At 31.7% G+C, this 27,560-nt stretch overlaps 2 protein-coding genes across 2 annotated transcripts in view; both read right to left on the reverse strand.

Annotated features, from left to right (window-relative positions):
* Nucleotides 1-27,560, reverse strand: part of LOC137410003 (uncharacterized) — a 372,155-nt gene that overhangs the window by 269,299 nt on the left and 75,296 nt on the right. The window lies entirely within an intron of this gene.
* The window catches only part of LOC137410001 (leucine-rich repeat-containing protein 40-like), a 99,576-nt gene that overhangs the window by 62,108 nt on the left and 9,908 nt on the right, over nt 1-27,560 (reverse strand). Inside the window, exons 5-9 of the mRNA XM_068095630.1 lie at nt 27,150-27,290; nt 18,091-18,231; nt 16,660-16,800; nt 14,479-14,619; nt 909-1,049 (exon numbers count right to left, since the gene is read on the reverse strand). Coding sequence (XP_067951731.1) covers nt 909-1,049; nt 14,479-14,619; nt 16,660-16,800; nt 18,091-18,231; nt 27,150-27,290 — 705 coding nt within the window. The remainder of the gene's footprint in view (nt 1-908; nt 1,050-14,478; nt 14,620-16,659; nt 16,801-18,090; nt 18,232-27,149; nt 27,291-27,560) is intronic.

Below are 27,560 nucleotides of genomic sequence, written 5' to 3' on the forward strand. Positions count from 1 at the left end.
AACATTGTAATTATTTACTGTAGAATTAGTTGGCCCAGTTGCTGCACAGTATCAATGAAAAATTGCTACTTATGGCTCTGCAAAATCTAACTTTGTTAGACCAAATACTAACCAATTTTTTCTCCAAACTAACTTAAACGTGTGGTACATTATCCTGACATTTAGATAAATCTCATCAAAATATGTCTTAGTAATTTAGTACCTGAGTGATGAGTTGGTAAGGTTGCAGCCACGGATGTCAAGTTTTTCTAGTGAACACAGATTATCAACCTTAATAAGGCTTGTTGAAACCATCTGATTGGAGAAGTCTGACTCTCCCAATTTGGTGAGAGAAATACTTTTGCAAAATATGGTTTACAAAGTTCCAGGTAAAAAGAAAGCCAACTTCAATGCTAACTCTTACATGTGAAAGCAAATATTTTAACTACAATACAAATTATTTGGTGATTTAGCTTTACATGGAAAATGGTCAGACATGTTCTGTTCAATATACCTAACCAACCATATTCACTGCATACATTCAAACATTGAAATAAAATAATTACATTATAGCAAAGGCTCCAATGATGTGCTGTATCCATCAAGAAGCCTTTGCTATAATCTTCATTAGCCATCAAAAAAATACGTGAAACCTTTTTGGACATTTTTCAACTATGAGTTGCTGACTCTTAGCCAGCTTCATTGGATTCAAATCTAACCAACAATGTTAATAGGACATCAAAATTTATGACCATTAAATATTAACTTATGTTTTCGTTCAATATTGGGCCTTGTAGACAATCAAAATAAAATCTTATAACAATTAAATAGAAATGTGAGATATAGAAATAGTCAAATATGCATAAGTTGAGTCATATGAATGTTAACTATAGTAAGTTATGACGCTTTTGGTTCTTGTTTCCTCTTACCTGAGCGATGATTTGGTCAGCTTGCAAGAACGCATGTCAAGTTTCTCGAGTGAATCCAAACTTTCAATGACAACAGAACTAGCAGAGTCTATGGTACAGTAAGCAAGGTCCAGCTCTTTAAGGTTGGACAGTAAAGCAATTCTGAAACAGAAGGTCCTGTACAATCCAATGGATTCAAATCCTACCGTTTATGATTACTGTTGCAAGATGACGCATATATTTCTATAATAATCTGAGCTTTACGTTTCCGTTCTAGATGTTAACAGTCTAACCATACATACTTAGGTAATCACATGTTGGAAGGCAAATATTACTTTATATTGAGTAATATGGAAATGCTATGCCAAAAACTGAAACAATAAAGTAAAAATAAAATATTAATTATCAATTTGTCGATGAGACACAGAATCATAAGGGTAGATTATGCAAGAGGAGGAAAAATATAAAATTCCAAATTTTCTGAAAACTATTTGCTAACTATTTTAGGTTTCATGAATTGCAGCAAGTTTAACTGAGACTGAGTGTGGTGAAACTTTGAAAACCAATTTTTAGTAGCCATCAAAGACCAGTGTGACTAATTCTTTAACCATTTCTCAGAGATGAGTTGCTGACTTTTATACAACTTGATTAAAATCAAATTTAACAGTCAGTTGACAGGGCAGTAAACTTATAGGACGTTATGCGTTAAACTAGACACATAAAATTAAGGAATACTAGCAATTACTACCATCACCTTTTATTAATTTCCAAATGATCGAAATGCAAACGTACAGTCTCACACTCACAATTTTTAATATTACAATAAAGATAATATAAACTAAATATTTTTCTTTTCGATAATTCAAATACAACACACTTATATTTTTGAAATCGATAAAAATTTGAAGATCAAAAAAACAGTTTCATGTAATTGGCTTCCACTTACCTACACATTTTCATTTTTACACATTTCCAAGTTATTTCTGGTGAAGAATGCCAAGAAAAAGTATTTTTTATGAAAATGTTCATCAAAAAAAAACAAACCCCTGAAAAATGTGTTTGTACATTATTTTTGCCTTACCTGAATGTTGATTTGGCAAGTTTGCAGATAAACGGTAGCATAAATGCAGATTTTGCAGATAAACGGTAGCATAAATGCAAATTTTGCAGAAAGCAGAGGCTGGGACAAATAAATGGAGATAAGTTTAATTTAACTAAAACTAAGTTTTAACCTATCAAAGTTTAGTAATTATAACTACATAATTATAAAATAAATACTAAAATATAACTAAAGCTATAACTATAATTAATTAATTACGCTTAAATTCTTTTTCTTCTAATAACTAACAAATGAAGAAAAACTGGAAACTGTGTAAAACAAAAACCTGAATTTGTTTTAAGGTAAAGTGTAGCTTCCCATCAATACTTGATATGTGAAAGTAAAAGGTTGTCAAGCACAAGTTGATTACAACTTTCTAAAAATAAAAACTATTAATTCACAGAGTTCTCTGATAATTTTAAACCGGAAATTAAGAATTTTATAGCAAATTACTCAATTCAATCTCATTAAAGATATGAATAAATTAGTTACCATTGTACAAGCATTCAATTTTTTATTAAACATTTTAGTTTTGCTCTGCTTCGCTGCTCTGCTTTATTATTTTGATATATATAAAAGTCATCAACAATTTTCAAGCATGTTACCAAGACATCAGTTGTTCTTTTCGTTATACCAACTTCCATTTCTACATATAAAAAAATTCGAAAGAGTCTAAGTCGTTCACCACTTAACTGATTGTTTCTGTTCAAGTTTCCAGCAAGTAATATAATGTTTACAGAGTGTTTAAGCCTGTCAGTATAGAATAAAAAATATCGTAATTATTTTACTCCAGAATTAGTTGGCCCAGTTGCTGCACAAAACCAACGGAAAATTGCTACCTATGGCTCTGCAAAATTTAAAATTGGTGGACCGAACACTAAACCATTTTTTTAAACTAACTGCAACTTGTGGTACATTGTCCTGACATATTATAGATAAATCTCATCAAAATTTATTTTTTTACTGTATTACCTGAGAGATGAGTTGGTGAGGTTGCAGCTACAGATGTGAAGTTTTTCTAGTCAATACAGATTATCAATCATAATAAGGCCTGTTGACACCATCTGACAGTAGGAGAAGTCTATCTCTTTCATTTCGGGTAGTGAATAATTTTGCAAAATATGGTTTAGAAAATTTCCATAAAAAGAAACCCAAGTTCGATGCTAACTTTCTCATGTAAAAGCAAGTATTTCTAATAGAATACAAAATATTTGGTGATTTAGATTTACATGAAAAATGGTTAGGCATGTTCCTTTTAATATGCCTAGCCAACCATCCTTACTGCATACATTTATACGTTGAAAGAAAATAATTAAATTATAGCGAAGGCTCCTATGATGCACTGTATAACTCATGTAACATGAACTCTATATAAAGTCGAGATTTCATGTAAAGTTTTTGCTTCCTACTAGGTAAAAAATTCCATAAAAGATAAAGTAAAAAATTGGGCAAATTCTCGAACTCGATTTCAATGTGAATCTGCTATACTGCATCTTCGAAACAAAGAATGATGTGCATTCAGCGTTACACTTATTATATATACAACTTTGGCAACAACCTAGTTCATTGTTAGAAGTTTAAATGTGTCGACAAAACAGAGAGAAGGGTAGCTGCGCTATTGTTAATAAATAGAAAAGCGAGTGATTGGTGCAGGTGTTACAGCATCAATCCACCAGTCTGTATGTCACAAGTTGGATCATCATGTAAAGTTTTCGTTTATCCTAAAATAATCTCTTGGATACATATGATGAGGAGCAGGTAGTATCATCTGTCTGCAAAATTTTTTGTCGTTTTTCTTTTTTTAGACATGAAATATTTGTTATTGGTTTTACTTAGCCGTTTAGAAAAAATCAGCAAATTGTTGCAAATGGATGTCGAAGAAGTGCGTTCCCATCAACTTGTTGTAAATTTCATGCAATCATGGTCTATGAAACCAGTGAGATTCATCATAAAAAGAAAAAAAAGTTGTCGATGCTAGCTAATAATGGTGCAGTTTCGGTAAAGTCCACAAATAGAAAAATAGATCAAGTATTTGTATATATATTTAAATTTAAATAAAGAATTTATTTTGCATATGCTCGTAGGGGTGAGTTTGGAAAGATCTTGGAACCGTTTAAAGTATTTACATAAATTTTACGGCTCATATAACATAAAATGCCATTAACGTAAACGTTCTGGGAGTGAATCACTTACAATGTAAAAGCGCCCACTGTATACCAAAATACCTTGTAAATATCTTAAAACGCCATGAAAAAAGGAAAGCATTGAAGCCCTCTGCATACACATTAATATTTTGTAGGAGGAGACTGTGAGTGTAGCAAAACTTAGTTTAAGACTAAAAATAACCAGAGTTTATTAGTTGTGTTTCATGGTGTTTCTAATTTTCATTAATACAGCCCTTTAATATCCAATGAAGAAACTGAAATATTTTAATAAACTGCAAGTTTGCATCTCAGAAAAGACTTTATTATATGGTAAAATCCATTTTTACACCTTATCATGATATGGTGGAAATATTTTACCTTGGCTATCCCGCTGCAAGAAAATAATTACTACAAATTTTATTATTTGCTTTGAATGTATGATATATATTCGTAATATTCATTAGTCATATATTCAATAAATGAAATTTAACTTTAAGACTGTTCGACATCAAAGTTCCAGTAGTTTTATTATTCGACATATGCAACATTTGGAATGAAGAATGGTTGAAAAACTGAAAATATTTGTGATCAATGAAAATATATTTTTTATATAACATGCAGATGCTGAGTTAAATAGTGGTTGGATATTTTGAGTAAGGGTAAGTTGTGTTCATGTTCTTTATCAAAAGCTTGGTGAAGCGTTGCGTATCCAATTGTTCAAGATACATGTAGTTACTTCTTTATAGTAATTCTAATTTATATTCCAGCCCCTTTGTGCCTTTCAACATTTTTAGAGTCCATAAAGCGTTTCTTTACTATCTTTAAGGTCAAATGGCATACCAATTGTTAGCTTGAAAAGCATATTAGTACATTAAATAATTCACAAAAAAAGATTTTTTACCTAGCTACAGCTAGGCGAGAAATTTTTTTAATAATGACCACAGTCATGCATGGCAGTTAAAAATAGCTTGGTAATACAACAAATTTCGTACAAATGCTAAACACTGACTTTTTTGCGGATGATTGTGGATTTTCAAGCTGAATTTTTAATTGAGTATGTATGATGCAAAAAATGTTTGAGAGATCTATGAAATTGCATCAATAGGGCATTTGCTGATTTTTATTTACAATTGGATTATATTCATACTTTGATAAAGATATTATGGTCGAATTTGGACTTATATTAGAAGTTAATTTAATCTAAAAATTCAGAGCGTACACTTAATTTTCTTCATAGTGACAACCTAAAACTTTATTATTTTCTTATAATAGATTTAGTCAGCTTCTTATGTTATTTACAAGTCATTAAAGTTTAATTTATTATATTGATAAAATAATTCATAAAAAAGTGACTGATGGTTTCATTTTTCTAATATTATCCCACACTTTCACTGTGAAAACATGTTTTCAAACAGTGGAAGTTCAGACTTAAAAGTTAGTGTGAACCATTTTTGCTTATTTTACCATAACTGTATTACGATTGCGGCTGCTCTGACAAAAACACAAATTTCGGAAAAAAAATCCCAATTCCACCCTTCCTCAAAATATCCGGAAATAAGTTGTCGTTTCTGAACCCAATCTCAGAAAGTTTGTGAAAAACTTGAGAAAAAAGTTATTTTATTTATGTAAATTGTATGCATTGTCAAAAGTAAAGGAAGATAAAAGAATATAGTTTCAACATTTTTATTTAACAACTTTAAAGCTATTCAGCACGATTTACAAATTAAACAATAATTGTTAATGCGTTTTTATTTAGCCAAGAGTTGATATGAATGGACGATTATCAATTGCAACCACATTCACCGGTTAGAGTAAAAAATAACTTTAACATTTGTAACTAATCCATGTTTTTTGTGAAAAACAGGAAATTGGTTTTACACGAATGTAAACTGTAAGACTTGAGTTCAAGTTGGGTACAGGTTTATGGTAAATTTTTATACTTTTCTGATGCTAAGAATTTAAAAAAAGATGTTATAGAGTTCATGACTACTAAACTATGTTGCAATCTCACAATGAAAACAAAAATATTAGCAAACTCAAACAAACTATAAAAGTGGAAAAACAAATATATGAATTAATTTTAAATTAAGGTAAGTTATTGCTGTATTTAAATAAAAGAGTGTGTCATAGATTACAAACAAATCTCACCAAAGATTATCATAGAAATCAAACTTGCTTGTTGTTATTTCGAATTTGATGGAAAAAGTATTCAACCAAATCCACTTTTTGACTAAATATTGATAAAAAGAAGGCAATGCAGATGCTCATCATATACATGTATTTTATTATTTTCTAAATTACAATTGAAAGATAAAATGAATAGTACATTTTTACGACTCATTCAAAAGTGAACCTATTCTATTTCAAAACTGATAAAATTTTAGACTCAGACAAAAAACCGCTTCATATGATTGGTTTCCATTAAAAGGTACCAAGCCTTGATAGCAATCATTGTGGTGCAAAATAGTAAATCACACAAGATTGTTTACATGCTTTATCAGATTACATAAAACAGCAAAAATCACTCAAACAACTTCTAAAACAATTTCTCAAGACAAATATATTTCTAAATATTGACTCTTCCAAAAAAGAAGTTTATATGTCACCAAATGATTATCATATGAAAAAAGGCATCAATTGTGATTATTTGTTGATTAGCAGCAATCAACAAATAACAAAAATATTAAGTGGCCGAAAACTCTAGCTTATATGTATGAGAAAACTAGTCTCAATCCTTATAATTCCTTTTTATTAATGATATGTGGGTTTGTTAATGCAAAATGATATTGTCACAAGGCAAATAGGCACTGAATTTGCAGAAAAATATAAAGATAATGTTGCAGTACACTTGTTTACATTGTGAAATCTAACTGAAAGTTTCAGCTTATTACAATTTAAACAATATAAAGCTGTAGAACACAATTTGAGTAGTACTGACTCTAAATAGTTAGCCAATTTTACCTTGTCACAGCAACGTCTGTATATGAGTGAACAAATCTCCAGTGCAACCACAATTCTACGTGGCAGTTAAAAACAGTTTGATACAAACACCCATATGTTTTGTGAAAAACACTGCAAAATATCTATTTGTTGGTATACGATGGTAGATTGTAATATATACATTAGAAAAATTGAGGGTCAAAAAGAACCGCTTCATTCAATTGGTTTCCGGTAAATAGTAACATGTCTTATATATTCTGTAAAACCTCTAATTGAGTGTAATGGAGCTCCATTTTTTCAACTCTTCTTTTATAGTGGCTATCAATTAGACGTGGTGTTCAAGTAAAAGCTGAGGTTTTATTTTTCAAAGGACTCGTCAGAATTTTGAAAAATTATTTTCAGCCCTTCAAGGGTAAATCAAATCTTGCCTACATGCTTTGCCCTCTTTTTCCGGTTGGGCAATCCGTAAACTTTTGAATGAAATACATCTGCTCACTTACCAACAATTTTTCAAAGTTATTTTAATCAATACGCCTAGAGAAACCAAAATATATTTTGACAGCTTATATCTTTGGCTTGCAATTAACCAAACAAACAAACAAACAAACCTGCACTGATATTATAGCCTGTGTCAAGCTTTGCAACTTGTTGAATTTTAAAATTTTTATTTCAATCTAAATTTAAGAACATATTTTTATTTTATATTTTTAAGTAACAGTTTTACAACCAAGCTCATTGCACTTATTGATATGTTTGCTGAAGTTTTCAGCCAAAACTAGCTTTTTATGTGCAATAGACAATGAATTACCAGCGCCGATCAATTGTAAGACCAGATTACCACAACGATGATATAAAAATAATGCTAAAAATCTGCAAATTTTAAAGTTACGTAATGATAAAGTTTCACATGCTACAAACATATATTTATGACCATGATGCATAAATAAATCATACTTACAAAACATGCAGAAACCAAAAATTAACAAATTTTATATTAAAATATTTGCGTCATTTGCTAAATTACTGCGTTCTGTTGGTTGCTTTTGATTGAACGAACATTTTCTGGTTGTCAAATACCTTCCACAATGTCTTCTGATTTCAAATATTTTTTCAGAACTAGTTAACTAGTGAATACTGGCATATAAATGATTTTTAGCAGAGCAATACTTTTACGAGTTGTATTTAGCACAGAGGCAATGTATAAACATTTTGCTCACTAAATGTAACTACTGGCAAAAACCTAGTCATTTATCTACCAACGCAAATGTAAACCGTCTTTTATACAAATGCACTAAAAGTATCAAGACCGCGTTCAACAGGAAGTTACTATCAGCCAAAAACAGTTATCAATGATTTCCATAGTGTTTCTTTCAAGGCTTTAATGGAAAAAACTTCAGAGTTGAACAATGAGAGAATTAGTTGTTGTTGTTGTAAATGATTCATTTTTAATACAATTTTGTGAACACTTTTTTACTGATCACTTGATATAATAGGTTGATAAAAATAAAATATTATCAAAAGAGCGGTCAAATGGAGATGGTTCAATTAGACAGTGGCACTTTATTTTTTCATTTCTTACCTCAAAGTGGTGGTCAAATGGGTCGCGGTCACAGCAACCATGGTTAAGTCGCTAATCACAAAGTTGAGTTATCTGACTTTAAAGCTGCACTAGCTGATTTTATAATATTGGTAGCGATTTTTGTAACACGTGCATGTGGACCAATCAAAGAGTGATCTTTGTGAATCTGAAGTCAGTTTAGCCAATAGAATTCTTTAACCCTCGGAAAAACTCCTTTAGAACCGTCGCTATGCTAAACGGGAAGTACTGAAAAATGGCATCCGAAAAATATAATCGTTTCTTTTTTATCGATTTTTAAGATAACTTTGACATTTTTGACACTTATATGAGTACGTTAGTATTCCAACTGATGTCAAAAGCAGTGAAAGTAAAGGGAATTGTGATGCTATTTTCCTAACGATTCTTGCAAAATTATTACAATATTTAATTGTAAGAAAAATTATTCATTATTATAAGAATACTATCAGATTTGATTACTGTATAAGAACAATTATTCAAATTTGCTAGATCAAAGTATATAGTGACCTATGGTGTGCAATATGTTACTGTTGTTATTTTCTAAACTTTGTTGATGATTTGGTTGTTCCCAATATTGCGATACTGCCAAGCCGTTTTTAATATCTGCAAAATTAAGTAATACAATTTCTAATAAATATGCAGCTATTTCTATGACAACCAGTTAAAATTTGTTTAGATTTTCAAATTCAGCGTAATTTTTTGATAAAAATACGAAAATCTATATAAATTTCACAACTTTTTAATATTGGTTGCCATGACGTTTTGAAATGTAAAAAAATTGTGCATTGCTTTTCGTTTCTCAAACTTTAACGCCAGTTTTCTCGGAAATATGTTTTCGCACTAATGATGAACATGCATTCAGTTTTTTTACCATTAAATCCGCTGTAATTAAGCTAGAATCAAAATTCTTTTTGCAAAATAACTGTGAGGGTTTTATCCTTCTGCTAGTATAAATAACTCTAAATCTTATAATCCCGACTTAACCGTGGTTTTTGTGATCGTGACACAAATAGTGTTGGAGTTCAAAATGAGGTGGCATAAATTACAGGTTTCTCGGTATATATACACACATATATGTATATATACACATATATTTGTGTATATAAATATTTATACTCAATTATATATACATATATGTATATATGAACATTTTTCATACTGATAGCTATATATTGATATATATACAAATGTAGATACGCAAATATATATATACATATACAGCATATATATATAAAACATAAAAATAAATACATATATATATATATATATAAATATAGTAATAATTATATATGTGTCTATATATTTTTATGCATTTATATATTTGAATACATAAATATCTATATATGTTTTAAAAAAGTCTATCAACGATCTTAAGAAAAAAATGCTAGGAGTTATTTTCTTGGTTACACTTAACACTAAATCATGTGATTTAGTGTAAAGTTTCGCCTGCCGTTTCACTGTCACTTTCGCAATCCAATTCACACTTTTGATCTTCTTTTTTAATTCCATCGTCTTCTCCACATTTTTCTCACCTAGTATCTTCTTCTTCACTTCTAAACCAGCCGATGTCTTTCTCTAAACAAACTTTTTAGCAGAGCTTGAACAATCGCGTGCGTACACGACAAATAACTTTCCAGAAAAGGAAGATCAAATCTTTTACAACGTGTTTTGCGTGCACATGCGAATTAGTGATTATTTATAACCTTAAAAAGGTAGTATAAAGCCTACCAAATTTGATGGAACTATTAATTTTAACTTTCAACGATTTTTTTTAAAGAATAAAATATTTTAAAAAAGGCCTATCGTAGACTGAAATTTAACGTGATTTCACGGGGTTCGGCCTCTGAGACATTGCCCGTTTGACGGGCTTTCACGAGTTTTGTCCTTAAAGAGTTAAGTTACATGCGGCTGAATACTGTTATTAACTATCTCTATGATGTCGCTTTCAGAGTTTTAATGAAAACATGTAAAGTTTTTAGGTTAGAAAATGGCTTTCAATATGTCATAATCATTCCTGCTATTACATATATTTTTCTTGAAGAGTATTCTTATCATTAACTAGAATGCTTTATAGTTTTTAGGTCAGATTCTAACTCGCATCGTGGACCAAACTGAAGACAGTTGATCGTATTTAAACCTTATTGACTTAGAGTCAGAGTCTAGTCCAGACTATTGGAATGATGAATTTTTTCAGATACCCTGTCTTGAACACTATGGCAACCTCACAGCATACCGAAAATAATTAACTGTTATTGATAAACATTATGAGCATTATTACAATTGTTGAAAATAACAAAATAATGACCATACCATTAATACTCATTTTAGTACTGTTTTGTGGACAGACGCTTGGCTGTTGATTGCTTTGTAGCATGGGTTCATAAACATCAAAAAAGTCAAATGGTTCTTGCAAGCAATTAAAGGGTGGCATTGCCTTTTTGACCTTTCTGTTATTGTACTTGTAGAGATATATTAGATGTGGTGTTGTAATAGATGTGGCATCCCAATTGAGGTTGTACAAGAAATACGTTTCTGGGTGATTTATTCTTCATCAATCGGCGTGTCACTCGATTTCATTAACCACATAAATATAATGCCTTTTACAGTAGTAGATCTAGTCAGAATATTGTTTCGATTTTTTATAATAATAAAAGTTTTCACAATAATTAACTTGGTTAACTTCATATACCTGTATTAATACAAGTCATATTTCAGTTTCATAATGCTGAAAGAGCTTACCAATAGATGTTGATAGGTTTATTACTCATTTACAATCCCCAAACTTTTACTATGAATCTCAATAATTAATCAAACCAAAAGTAAATATTGAGATTCATATCAAAGATACTTCATTATCTCTTTGCACACTGTCGCTAGATGAGATAAGATGGTGCACACGGCTTAAATGCACAAGTTTGTTGAGCCTTTGATAGCCATACACAACATATTACAAACTCGCAATAATGTTTTTCTATCACACCTGTGGACCTTTAAAGTAATTTACAACTAACATCGAAGTTGTCCAGGGAAGCCATTTTTTTATATACAGCGATTGTTTTCCAAGGAAGCTGCCTGAAAAAAGAACATTTTCTTTCATTTGCAAACTTTGATTGTAAATTAGTTTTAGGCTCGACTATTCACTACAAAATTAGTCTATCACAAAACACAGATAAAATAAGTATATGACCAGTCTATTAAACAGTATTTAAAATTAGGCTACATTAGTTATTAGGTATATGTAGTATAATGGTAAGATAAGTTTTAATTTGGGTAGTAAAAACATTCTTAGCAGCGATTGTTGACCAACAAAAGAAATAAGTAATATATAAAATAATCAATAATAGTTGCATCAACGTAGATAAACTAACGTTGACTATAGGCATGTAGGGTAAGTGTTGTTTATAATATCTATGAAAGCCTTGATGAAGTATTATGCAGCTGACTGAAAATGAATGAATCGCTGTTTAATACTGATTATTTAGCATAATAACACTTCTGCAATTGTATACAATACTAATATACTATCCAAATTAGCTTGCTACAGCAAAAATCTGTTTCTGAATTTTTTTTCATTTCAAACATGTTCCTAAAAAAGTTTTATTTAACACAAAAGTAGTGTTTATCTTAAGTAGCCACTTGATGTGTATTTTAAATTTTCCACGGTTTTTAACTGTAGTAACAAACTGATTTATGTGTTTAGATGCGACAAGCAATATTAAAGCAAAACCTTTCAGAATACTACATACTGCTAGAATGCGACTTTTTAGTCGCGTATGCATGTACTTGATCAAAATGAAAAGAGAGAGAGATGAATAGGGAGATGGATAGGGAGAGAGAGAGTGAGAGGGAGAAGGATAGGGAGAGGGATAGGGAGAGAAAGAGGAAAAGGGAGAGGAAGAGGGAGTGGAAGAGGGAGAAAGAGAGAGAAAGAAGGAGAGTGAGAGGGAGAAGGATAGGGAGAACGAGAGGGAGAGGGGAAAGGATAGGGAGAGAGAGGGAGAGAGAGAGAGAGAGGGAGAGAGAGGAAGAGAGATGGAGAGAGAGAAAGGGAGAGAGAGGGAGAGAGGGAGAAAGATACTTGATGAAAACTTATATTTTCATAAATATGTAAGCATATCAATACTGCATTGAGTTTTAGTCTAGAAAACCAGGTTTTAAGAAATAATGATACCGATTTTGAAAAACCAATTTTTATCGAAAGTCATAAAAGCAAATGTCACAAAAAACTTGATTTTTTACCTATGTATTTTGCTATCATGAATAGTATATCAATCTGAATGTTATTGAACATGCTTCCTAACTTTCACAACTTTTTAAGTTAGGTTAAATTCAATGTAAATTATGAATTGTTGGCAACTTATCTAACCATATATTACCATATTATGATGTAAAATGCTATGTTGAAATTATAGGCTTAGAAAACCGCACAATGGCTTTGGGTAGATGAAATTATGTAACACAGTGATTATGAGCTCTTTGCCAGTCTGTTTATTCAAATGGTTCGGCCCGGGCCAAAAGAGGGAAGAAAGAAAAAGCAATATGCAACAACACCAATATTTAGCAGACCCTGACTTGACCGACGACACAGCCCTCAATAGATTTTTAATCCGATCAAAGGCTCCTGAGTTAGGCCTATGACTGATGATCGGTGTTTGAAACTGCTCAGAAAGGAAATAGGACCCCTCAGGTGCAAAGGAAAGCAATTTTTAAGAAGTTTCAGAACTGGCAGTTTATTTTATTCCATATTGATTGTACTTGTACATGTATATAATTGTGAAATATATACATGTGCGAGATATTTCTGTAATGAGTGGCCGACAGCAATTCTATGGGGTTAAGTCCTACGTTCAAAGTTACTTGTCACATGTTTATGCAGAAAGCTTTATAAGAACACCTATCAGCTAAATGATTAATAAATCAAAATTAAAGAAAATTTTTATTTTGATAACTATGTTTAGCAATATTGCATGAAACTCATTTATCTCATTGATATGTTTGCAAGATTTTTCAGCCAAAAGCTGTTTTTTTTGCGCAACAAAAAATGAGTTCCGAGCCGCAAGCCTTTAAAACAGAGTTTGGATAAGCGTGATGATGCAATCAGATGATATGGTATAAATCTGTGAGTTTATAAGTTATATAAGAGTCTAACATTTGCTCAAAATATACATTAAAAATGACATTAACAGATAATATTTATCACTCATGAAGACATAAAATTTAAACATTCTTTAAACGAACATATTTCTATCTTTTGCTTGGCTAGTCCCATTCTGATTGATGTTTTTGGTTGAACTCTTCCTTACCTTCTGCCTTTAGCTTTTAGTTTTGCACTGCCAGACTAGATGATATTTATCATCTAAAAATTTAATTCAGCTTAACACAACTTATATGAGTAGCTATTGAGAATAACTATGTTCGCGAATGACTATTCAAACCAAAATTTACATGTACAGTTTTAAATGTATGCTGAGCACAGATCGTTGTTTTCAAGTGGTAATACAGAGTTTTTTATGATTACTAAAGCCAATAACTAGCTATTGTAACAACAATTTCTAACGGATAATGTGACTTTAAAAAATTATCTCCCAGAGTAAAGCCAAATAGGCCGAAACTGGCTTGTTATGCTGGGTCAAGTCTCATACAGCGATATAATCGGTTACAGAGTGGTACAGGCTGATTACTTATCCAGCAACTCAATTTGCTATACTTCCAAAGCCATAAAAAGAGGTTAAAAGCCAAAACTCAGAGAGTAGTTTTCATAAATGTGACAAAACTTTACAAAGTTTTTTTAGGACACTATTTCACCCTTACCTTAGTGGCAATTTAGTGAAATTGCAAAAGTTCATTTTAAGCTTCTCTAGTGAATCCAGATTTGCCATCATAACAGAACTTGGTGAATCCAATTTACTGTAAGAGAGATCGAGTTCTTTCAAGTTGGGAAATGAAGCAATTCTGTAACAGAAAATCCAGAACTATCCAATGATCTCATACCCTGCATTCAAAGGTGATTGTTGCATGCTGAAAAAACATTTCCATAAGTATACAACATATTCTGTCCATTGATTATATTTGTCAGCACTCTAACCATGCATGTACTGAGTAATCACTCAATGAAAACCGACAATCAAATTGAATCGACCCTCGTAAATCTAGAATATTAAAAGCTGATCGAACGGGGTTGTAAAAATTGAAAAAAAGGAGTATCATTGCAAAATTACTATGGGACCTGTTAGCATAAAATAATTTTCTTGCCAAAAGCTAAAACTGTGACAAATAGGTGAAGTAAATTTAAGCATAATTTTTATTACATATAGTTAAAACTTTTGTCAGTAGCAATAACGGTAGTGGTGAGGTAAAATACCCCAGCTTTCATCAGTTTAAATAATTTTCCCATATCACCCATAAGCCCATCAAAATTATGGGTGATATGGGACACAAGAAAAAGGATATTTGGGCCAAACTAATAGCTATAGGCTGCTAAAATTTTTAAAAAATAGCAAGATAATCGAGCCGTTCAACAAAAAGATGAAATTTTAGTCGAGTTTGTTGGTGAGATTGCTGGAAGCACAAGCGTCCCATATCACACAACTTTCCCCTGTAGTTTCAATTTATATGTCGCTCAGTTTTTACATCAAGTTGGTAAAGAGTAGAGGTTTCTAATGATTGCTCTAATGCTTTTGCTACTAAATGATACTTCATAGCCAGACATAATAACATATTTGATAAAATGTAATATCTGAAAAGAGTGTTAATAAGTTGGCATATCACAAAGCTGATGCCATAAAAATGCTACCGATCTGTTGTAGAAAAAGCTCATACACTGTTTAGGTAGTTTTGGCTACAAACACATGCATGTTTAAATCTAATGATTTATCAAAACTATTACAGCTGAAAATACAATAATCACTCTTTGATATTCCAATTATTCGATAAAAAATACACTGAGTTTATAAATCTAGCATTAGTGAAACATCTGTAGGTGTAATGCATCTGACACATCTGGTCATTGCTAATAAGATTTTTGTGATGAAATGATCTAAATAAATAAAACCAACATTATTGAAATGAGCTAGAAACATAGTTTTTATTGGCGCAATGCACATAGATAATTAATTTAATTCCTTCAAGCACAGATACCATAACCACATTAACTAGCAAGCCACCAATCAAAAATGTTTTGTATGAAGCATACAAAAATCCACAGTAAACCGCTATTGGCTCACAAATGCTTTACCGCACCATATTATATGAATTGTTGTAGCGTGCTACATAATGTGCTACAGTGTGCGCAATGACAGGCAATAATAGGACTTTGCCTAAGCAAGGGTTTGTGAAAATCCCCAAGCAAAGTAACTTAATTTATTAGAAAAAATTACCTTCAAAACCATTCATTAAATATCAGCTCAAAACATGTATGTTCACAGAATACGTCCAATTTTGAATTACTAACAAAACTAAGACAACTTTCCGACAGTTTGAGGAGAAATTGAATGAATGAATGCTTACCATAAGCATGCAGGGTAAACTGCCTTATACTCTCTATGACCATCTTAGTGAGGTATTATATAGTTCATTTAAAGTGAATGAATTACTTTTTACACAGATAGTTTAGCACTCTAACACTTATGTATTTTTTAACAATATGCAGATATATTATTCTCAATATCAAATGTACAGCAACCATCCGCTTGAGAAAATCTTTCCATCCCAAACATTTTCGGAAAAAAAGCTGTTGTTAATACAAAAAGGCTGTATACCTGTAGCAGCTACTTGATGCAGAATTTAAAATTTAAACCATGTTTTTGGTATAAAAAGTAACAGCATTTTGCAAATATATGCTACAGGCAAGCTGAAAATGAAAACCACCAGAATGCAACTAAATGTTAGAATGCAATTTATGTTGTCAAATGTACGGGAAACTGATAAAAATGTAAAACAAAACAAGCGTGAAAAATCTTGCAAAACTGTTTTTGGCTACTTTTTATGCCCTACCTCAGCGGAGAATTAGGGAGGGTGCAAGAACTCATGCCAAGTTTCTCCAGTGAATCCAGATTTTCAATAACAACAGGATTAGCAGAATCCATTTTGCTATAAGAGAGGTTCAGTTCTTTCAAGCTGGGGAGAAAAGCGATTCTGTAACAGATGGTCCCTAAATATTAAACTACATGTACTTCAAATCCTGCCTTGAAAGTTATTTGTTGTACGTTGAAGCAAATATTTCTACAATACCACGGCATATTCTGTTATTTGAGTATATTATAGTATATTATATATAGTATGGTATATTGAGTAATTAGTCATTGAAAACTAATAATTACAGCATTTTTATCATTGTGTATGGAGAATGATAAGAAATGAATGAATGTTTTGGTTAAAAAAAAGAAAAAGAGTGTTGTTGCCAAATTACTATAGACACACGGCAGTGTAAGTGCAATTTTAGCTAGAAGGAAAAACTGGGACAAAGAAATGAAGCAAATGTAAAATTTACTAGGACTTTGTATTATCAAAAGATAATAATTATGTTTTGTTGGTTTTCTATTGAACAATTACACAGCTTTTTGTCAGCCCAACTGACCAAACTCCAGCTTCATATGAAGTCCGCTAGAGCCACATTGTGTTGCCTATGGCCACGCACAAATGGCTTTGCCAAGCAATATTGTTTGACTTGTGGTAGCAAAATGCTACTTGACTTGTTTTCTATATATCGCATTAAACTTTACGAGTTGTGAGTTTTGTGATTTCGGGTGAGTTGTGTTTGATTTTATTGCCCGCCTGGTGAAAATCTGCCTGCGAAATTGAATAAATAAATTTGTCTTGTGTGCTTGGTTATTTGCACTCTGAATTTTGCTTCTGTTTTAACTAGGTCAACATCTTCTGACTTAATTTTCTTTGGCTTTAAAAATAGTTAATATTAGTATCCAAACATTTTTTATAGTTTGGGCAAGAAACTTACCCATAGTCTTTGAGATCACATATTACATCTATTAAATATGTTTAATCAATCATAAAGAAAAAATTTGAATCACTTGTACAGCTTTTGCATGTGTTCTAAGCACATAATGTAGCACTAAACATTAATACAGAGTTTATTGTAATTACTTTATCAATCAAATGTTGTATAACAAAAATTAATAATTGTATGACAATAATTAATAATTGTATGAAAATAAATAATTATTGTATGACAAACTTCTAAACAAAATGTTTTAAAAAAATAAATCAGAAAATTAAGCCAATAGAACTGACATGGGTTTGTCATGCAGCGACAAGTCTCTTGCTATGATATAATTGATTGTGGTAAAATACCGGCTTGTTTCTTATTTAGCAACCAAATTTGCTGTTTTTCTGGCACTGTGCAAGAGTAATTTTTTCCAATGCAACAAAGTATTGCAAAGGTCTTTTGGGATATCATTTTGCACCTACCTGAATGGCGATTTAGGAAATTCGCAAGATCCAATGGAAAGTTTCTCCAGTGATTCCAGATTTTCAATGACAACAGAACTACATGAATGCAACTTACTGTGAGAAAGGTCGAGCTCTTTTAACTTGGGAAGTGAAGCAAGTCTGTAACCAAATATCAAGAATAATCCAATTGATATATCAATGCATTCAATTGTAATTACTGCATGTTGAACAAACATTTCTATAAAAAAACAGCATATTCAGTCATTTTGTTCTTATTGTCAGCACTCTAATAATGCATGTATTTGATGATCACTCATTGGAAACCGGTAATTATATCGTATCGAGTATTGTATATTTAGAATGACAAAAAACAAAATTAGTGAGGTAGTAAACAACTAAGGAAAAGCAAGTTTTACTGCCAAATTATCAATGAGACACAGTAGCATAAATTCAGATACTGTACAGTAGATGCAGTTTTTGACGGAGGCAGGACCGGTGACAAAAAGCTGAGCTGAATTATATTTATACAAATTCTACAAGTAATCAAAGCCTGATCATTTTATATTATTGATTTTTTATTGTTTGTTTTTACCGCTTCCACCAGCTTAACTGACCAATCATCTTTGTTTTTCAAAACTGCACAAGTCTCATATTGAACGTGATTTTTAGCATAGAGTCAAGTATTTTCTATAGCTTTATTTTATATGTTGCTCACTTTTTATGTCGAGCTTTTCAGGGTTTAAATTGTTTAACAATTGCCTTAACACTTTCACTACCAAATTAATTTTTGTGGTGTGACCAAATTAAAAATTTGACCAATTCTGATGTTTAAAAAACATGTGTATAAGTTGGCATATCATAAATCTGATGCTATAAAAATTCCAAAACTGTTCTGCGAGTCTGGTTAAGGGATTTTTTTGTGACTAGTGCTGCAGTTGTTAGCATGTCCAAGTCAAATGAATTATCAAAATTAATCCGTCCAAAATAAAATAATCATTCTTTAGTAGTCATATTAATCGATAATATAACTTAAAGTTCAAAGATCTAACATTAATGAAACATTTGTAAGTGCAATAAATCTGACATGACTGATAGATGTCAATAATATATTGCGGTTAAATGATATAAGTAGATAGAATAAATGCAATGTAGATGAACTCTAGACATATATAATACTGGCTCCATGCATACAGATCATTGTTTCAATTTGTCTAAGTACATATAAAATTAGCTCAATAACAAGCTAATTACTAATCAGAAATGTTTTATGTGAAACCTACTGAAGCCAAACTATGCCACTCTTAGCCATACCCGAATGCTTTCCTGAGCAGTATTATATGATTTGTATTAGCGAAATAACTAACTTACTCATATTTTATATATTAAATCAAACTTCAACCATTATGAGTGTTCTGAGTTCAGATGAGTAGTGGTAATGTTTTTATCATCAACCTAGCAAAGTCCTGCCTGTCAAACTGAATGAGTAAATTGCCGAACTGAATGATGGGTGATACATAAAACGAATAAAACATGCATAAGCTGTGTTAAATATAATCCTAACTAATGAGAGAGGTTCGGGAGTGTTGATATTCCATATCGCTAAATTAATAAAGCATTGCTTGTTGAACTAAAAACCTGTATTACAGCCTAAAGTTGCAGTACAATCTTTAATTGATTGCATGGTGCGGTATTTTTTAACACTTTTATTAGGGGAAGTTTCATTGGAAGTCAATTTTAAATAGAGGATCGAAGTGTATTCTTCAATAAGGTGATTATACTTGTTATCACTGACCTAGTGAAACCCTGTTTTTCATATTGACCAGATTTGGTCAAATGTCAATAATCGCCAAATTATAAGACATGTGATATATAAAACTGATAAAACATGCAACAGCTGAGCTAAATTTAATGTTATTTATTGGGTAGGTTTAGTCGCGTTCATATGCTTTACAACTACCTTAGTGAAACCATTCTCGCTGGATTGATCAGGGGGTTTCAGAAGGGGAAACTACTAGCATCAATCTTGGCACTTTTATTAAACTGTTTTTCAGATACGCCCAAAGTACCAGACTAGGTAAAACAACAAACTAGTTTGTGTAAAACAGCTAAATAAGTTACTAATTATGTTGATGATTTCATTTTCAAAGTTTAAAAGAAAAAACTTAAACTTTTAAAATTACCAAAATGGACTCTGATACACCACAGTAAATCTGCTATTTAAAATATTAATTTTGTGGTGTCCCATTAACCCTTTGACCAGGTATTATAAGCCCCCCAAAAAACAACCAAGACTCATGTAATTTATTTTCAAAAATTCAATAAAATCGATATTTTATGAACATGCATAGCTCAAATCTTAAACTTATTTATATGAACAAAATTTTTTGTACATATACATTCATTCACGTGTCTACTACTAAAAAAAAATTACAACCGTGTGCAATTGTCCCTGTATGAAATGCTTGGAAGCATTTTTTTTGGTAGAGTCAAACACTATAACGTAGCCGTGCGATCCACCATAACGATCGTTTTCTCTGCATATTCCAAGTATATTAAAAGTCCAAAAAGTTTACATCACTTCTATCATTTGAATTATTTTTATTCTGATCAGACAAAAAATCACTAACTATCGCAGGATAAAATATTATTTTATTTTAATGTTTTGAAAGTCGAGCCGATGTTGACTGGTTTTTCCAACTTTTAATCTTTTCCAAGGAATCGCGATTTGTTTAGCTTTTAGCACAAAGCAACGCCTCTCAGATAATCGTTTCATATCGTAAATCATCGACTGATATCTTGTTGATGATATTTAAAACTTACTAGCGTTCATATCCTTTGTTTAACGTTACTAGACGACAGCTTTATAAACGTCTGCCGAAATAGACAGAAATGTCGTTTCCCGACGCAACCAGTAAACGACATTCTGGTCGTTTCCTCTGCCAAAGGGTTAACTAGGTCATCATGCAATAACAACTCAATAACAACTCATGCAAGCACTTTCAGTTTAATACATACATTTGCTACGCGCAAGATCATAGAATAAAAAGTTCATAGTTCACTAGCAAGATCAAAATTAATGGGTTCTACTCTTTTCATTGTTGATGTGCCTATTGTACTAATCTTTACTAGATGGCTCGATGGGCTGGCCCCTGGACTGAGCTGACCCAGGCGTTTGTGTTTTGCTTAGCTGGCCTTAACCAGGTGGTCCGGAGTCGTGGCGCAAACCGAGTTGGTCTAAACTGTTTCGAGATACCGTCATTCACAAACCTTACATGTATGACGTAGGATATGCTAGAACTGCGTTTTTATTGTTCATCAAAACCCTTAAAAAATTTCAAGTAAGATTGTAATTTGCAATGAAAAATAAATAGATGAAAATGGATCGGATTAGAACCAAAGCAACGTCGAATCGGAGTTTAGTTCTAACTATGGTGACGATAGATCACCGCAGGTACACTGTCACAAAAATTATAGTTACCACCACAGCAAACGCAAAAGGGCTAAATTGTATTAATTAATATTAGTAACATTTTCACAATAAATAAAAGCAATAATATATTCATTATAACATTACTGGTCATTGATGTACCAATTTTTCGACGCTTTACTATTGATCACTTTCTATTATGAGTTCATCAAGATTATTAGAGCCAAATATTAGTGCAGTTCAAATAAATTCGTTCAGGCATTCGTACAGATGTTTTATGATACTGTAAGTTAAATCCAACGCAAAATATTCCCTATCAACCGGCCAGTGACTCAGTTTCAATGCCGAATAAAATGAAAGTCATTTTCAGAAGTAGATCCTTACATTTGAAACAATGTTTTGATTTCATTTTGCATAATAATTCAAATATTTAGAATAACATATTTGGCTTACTCCTTGTATCAGTTACAAGTAATATATACAAGTATACAGTATTTTCAATTATTTAATGTTTAAAAAGCTTATAAAAAGAAGTTATTCAATTTATTACTCCTATATAGTTCCTAAACTCTAGACTCTAAAATCTAACCAAAACTTAATAAAAAAATTATTATTGAAGGTAATCTGACTTTTATTGGTGCTTTTATTGACTTTTAATTGTTAAATAAAGATAAACTCATTAATCGACTTTAATGCAAAAGTTTTTTTGAACCTTTGGTAGCCATTAAAATATACATGTAATTAAAATTTACAGTGAACTATTTTCAAATACCTCTGCACAGTAATTTGGAGTAACGTTAATATTCACTCAGTGAGGTTTTCTCTTACACAGATCACATATTCTTCATGGCGGCATGCTTAACCCTTTGACCGGGTATAAACCCCCCAAAAACAACCGAAATTTGTGTAATTTATTTTCGAAAATTCAATAAAATCGATATTTTATTAACATGCATAGCTCTAATCTTAAATTTATTTCTATGAACAAACCATTTTGTACAGAAACATTCATTTATATATCTACTGCTCAAGAAAATACAACCATGTGCAATTGTCCATGTATGAAATGCTTGGAAACCTTTTTTTTGTACAATCAAACCCTATAACGTAGCCGTGTGAACCACCATAACGATCGTTTTCTTTATATATTCCAAATATATTAAAAATCTAAAAAAGTTTACATCACTTCTACCATTTGAATTATTTTTATTCTGATCAGACAAAAAATCACTAACGACCGCAGGATCAAGTAATATTTTATGTTACCGTTATGAAAGTCGAGCTGACGTTGACTGGTTTTTCCAACTTTTATTATTTTCCAAGGAAACGCGATTTGTTTAGTTTTATCACAAAGCAACGTCTCTCAGATAATCGATGTATATTGTAAATCATTGACCGATATCTTGTTGATGATATTTAAAACTTACTAGTGTTCATATCCTTTGTTTAACGTTACTAGGCGACAGTCTATAAATGTCTACTAAAAGGGACATGAATTTCATTTCCCCACGCAACCGGTAAACAACATTTTGGTCGTTTCTCCAGCCAAAGGGTTAAAGGTTGACTTGCAACAAAATTCACATTACCGTGAATTGATATCAAAAAATTCACCATGTCTTACTCTGTTGTTTTGTAGGTGCAAAATATATGGGAATGTGACTACGAGCTATTAAAAGCTAAAAAACGAACAGTTAATCGCAGCCACATGAGACCGCTGTAGTTTGGATTCTCTTTCCAAAACGGCTCAAATGTAACATAATTGTGGGAAATGGTTTCCGTGTAAACTTTCATGCAACCTTATTCGTCAAAATATTTTTACAAATATAGTTAACGCATTCAATAAAACTAGAGTTGCCCCGATTTTGGTATCGGAATCGGTATCGGTGCCGATATGAGTGTCAAGTATCTGAATCGGTATCGGCCACTCTTTTGTCAAAAATCTGAACCTTCCGATACTTTTTACAGATCAACCATTCAGCAGAAAACTGTATTTTAGCCTGCTATACTAATAAAAAATCATCAGCTGTAAGCTTCTTACTTTTACTTAATGAATTTCAGGCCTGCCACACAATTTATTTCATGTCTATAGCCTGATCAACACAGCGAAGGAAACGTTTTATTGCGAGCAATCACGAACAAGATAACAAAAGTGGGAAACAAGAACGCAGTGTAATATTTCTATTTACTAGCATTACGAAAGTAATTTAAACAGTCGACGCATAAAGTTATCCATCACTCTCTTGATCCTGACGATACAATGGATCGTTTGTATAGTACAAAAAACGGTAACCCCAGTGGCGTATCGGTATGTAGCCTGTCCTCCAACATCTGTTGCAAGGGAATCCCCCTTCAGTACGCTCGGCTACATTGGTAATGATGGGAGAAAAGAGACGTCTTACTGAGATAATTGAATCACTAACGGTTTTTAAAAGAAACATTGATTTGCTCTAAACTTGTACAGACACAGCAGTTCATCCAACAATAGAAGAGGGACTTCGTTATTACAGATAGAACTGTACCACTAACAGTAATTACCTTTATTTGCAAATTACAAGAAACATGGACTGTTTTGTTACTACATGTACGGTATGTCAGTATGTGAATATGTATATATTTTTTTCCATAAATGCAAACAAATAAATACAATAATACTCATGTTTTCTTTGCATTATGTTTGTATTTGCATAATAAAGTGAGCTACTATCTATGCAACACAAAAGATCTGAATCGGTATCTGAATCGGATTATTTTTCAATTAGGATCGGTATATCGGATCGGTATCTGAATTGGCTGGTGAATTTAGAATCGGGGCATCTCTAAATAAAACCATGTCTATTGTTCTTACCCGTTTGTTTTATTGTCATTGTAGTGCTGTCACTTTTCGCAGTTATATATTATAACTTACCGTAAAAATTCATTTAAATTTTTAACCTTATCATGAAAGAGCACATATCATTGTCTAATAATCAAGACGAGCCTGTTTTCACCTGTGATAATCAAAAAGTGCTGCAAAAATTATTTGTGAAGTATTGGGTCACATGATCAGATTATGATTAGACGATTAGATCAAGCTGAAACCAAACTGTAAAGTAGCAAGCATCTATCTTTAGTACGGGGTCTTCGGTAAAACCCGAAGTGTTTGTTATAAACTAGTGCTACAATAAGTTTTACATTGAGCTTGACCGTCATGACTACGTCAAATAAATAAACAGATTCCAATCTACAGCGGCTTTTCGTTTTTTGAGCTTTTAAGAGCTTGTAATCAGAATTCCACATATTTGGCACCTACAACACAACATAGTAAGACGTGGTGAATTGTGTAATACCAAATAACTGTAATGTGTACTTTGTTGCAAGTCAACCTTTAAATATACCACCCAGAAAGAGACTTATTGAAGAACGGAGTAATCTAATTAATGATCTACGTATAGTTTTCATCTAGTTCGATTCCCTACAATACTAAGCAAATATAAAACATGGGTAAAACCAGAATTATATATGGTCTATTAAACACAGGCTAAAATTAAATAGAAGCCAGGAATATAATTTCAAAAAACTTATAGGTTAACCTGAAATCACAAGAGTCTTATGCAACTGTTGAAATTTTTAACTTAATATCTGTATTTTTAACGTTTGTTCCATCAGTTTGGTTTCTTGGACACCGATCTACATATTTGACTCTCACAGCTAAGCAACAGTTATTAAATAAGAAAGACATGCAGAGTAATCAACATATACAACACATTTAAAAAAAAAAGTTTTATGAAGTTGTTCATCTACCTGATAGACCAATTTGTTAAGTTTAAAATATGTTTGTTAAGTATTTGAACTGAACAAAAAATTTAATGACACCATAATTAGCGGTTTCTCTTTACTGTAATGCACGCTTTAAAGGCAGGCAGTATTGCAATTCTATAACATACTGCTATGAATTATTTTATTTTAGTATAAAGGTGATTGTTGCATGCTGGACCAAATTTTTTCAAAAAAACAAAAATATTGTCTTATTTAGTTTTAAAAGCCAAAAATCCAAAAATACATACTTTTGGCTGTATAGTCAAAGCAACTGGAAGCAAAAAATTGCATGTTACACAGTAACGAAAAGATGCTACAAAAAATCAATAAAGTACCAAAAATAAATGAAAACATGTTTTGTTATTCCCCATTTGAAATCAAAATACAGCAGCGCAGGGGTAAGTTGTTCAATAAATAAAAAGTTCTGACAGAGACATATTATGAAAATTAGTCCAATTTTGTAAAATAATATTCAGTAGTAATTTAGAATTTCTGTTTTGCTGTTTTCATTGGCAATTCTAATTTTTTCATTAAATAACTAGCTTACGGCTTAGTAATTATGTTTTGTTTTTTTGTTGGTAAATCAAAACTGACTTATTTATTAGAGAAGGCGATTTTTTATAATCGTCTAAAATGAGTTATATTAGAGAGTAACTGCCTATATCAAACTCTACACTGATTATCGCGGTTTGGGATGATGCAGTCTTTCTCTAGATATGGTCTAGAGAATGCCAGCAAACTGCTACCCAGTTGAAAATAAAAGGCTGGCAAAAAATGTGGCAACATTGCAACACCAGACAGTCAACTAAACGGCCCACTTGGTTCAACAGCTAACAAATCAGGTTCGACAATTGCAAAAAGAAGGTTGCTTTAAGAAGGCCAATCAGGACAAACACCTTCAGGGTTGGGTTTTCAAAAGCCAAGGGCATGTCCAGAAGGACTGTTCTAGCAAGAAACAGCCGAACTGGCAAAACAGTTTAACATTCGAATTGTGTAGGCATGTTTTCACTTCATCTCTAAATTTAATAATATTGCATAAGAGCTCATTGCACTCAATGACATGTTTGCTAGAACAAGTGGCCAAAACTGGATGTTTTGGGCAAGAGAAAATGAGTTTGGAGTTTCATTTCATAGAAAGCTGAGTTTTAATAATGGTAATGAAGTTATCAAATGATATGCTATTAAGCTACCAATTTAAATGATCTATAACGATAACCTAACATGTGACATAAACAAACAATCTTTAAAACACTTTAAGAAACGAAGAAGATAATTTTAAACAAAAAAGGGTTTTATTGTTTGCTTAGCTTGTTGCATTCTGATTGTTGCTCTTTTCCATACCGTCTGACTTCAAATCTGCTTTAGAATTACTGAACTATTTGATACTGGCGTTCAAAAAAGATTAATTAGACAAGCAAAACTTTTATGCCAAGTCATTGAGAATATATACTGTTTGCGTAAATAAAAAGGAAACTTTAGACACATTAATATCTTCCATATGCAGGCTAAAAACAGAATTTGACTTGAAACAGTAGTACAAAGCATTTTGCAATTACGGGAGTCAATAATCAGTCGTAACACAAATATACAAAAAACAGATTTTAAAAAGCATTATCACAAAGTGAACCCGCACTGGCTGACATGGGTTTGTTATGTTGGAAGGAGTCCCTTGCTATGATATAGTCAGATCCGGTGCGTTACAAATTAATTATTTATCTGGGCACCTAAGTTCCTATTTACAGGTCTTAAGTTTAAATAATAAGTTTTTGCATAGAGGTTAAAAATAGAAAGTAACACAAATTTTCATAAATGCAAGTCTTGCAGAAGTTTTTCAAGTATACTATACCACACCTACCTTAGTGGAAAATTAGGAAGGTAGCAAAACCGCATGACGAGTTTCTTCAGTGAATCTAGATTTTCGATGACAACAGGACTAGCATAATCCACTTTACTGTAAGACAGGTCGAGATCTTTCAAGTTGGGCAGAAGGGCTATTCTGTAACATAAGGCCCAGAAATATCCAAATACTTCCAACCCTGCATTCAAAGTTACATGTTGCATGTTGAAGCAAATATTTTTACAATATCACAGCAAATTCTGTATTTTGGTTCTACAAGTCAGCATGCTTACCATGGGTATATTGAGTAATGACTCATTGGAAAATAGTAATTACAGTTTATTTAGCGCTGTAAGTTTAGAATAAAAAACATTGAATAGATAAACTAGTAAAAATCAAGGAAAAATGACTTTACTTGCAAATTAACAT

This window comes from Watersipora subatra, unplaced genomic scaffold, assembly GCF_963576615.1.
Source record: "Watersipora subatra unplaced genomic scaffold, tzWatSuba1.1 SCAFFOLD_35, whole genome shotgun sequence".
NCBI classification, from domain to species: Eukaryota; Metazoa; Bryozoa; class Gymnolaemata; order Cheilostomatida; family Watersiporidae; genus Watersipora; species Watersipora subatra.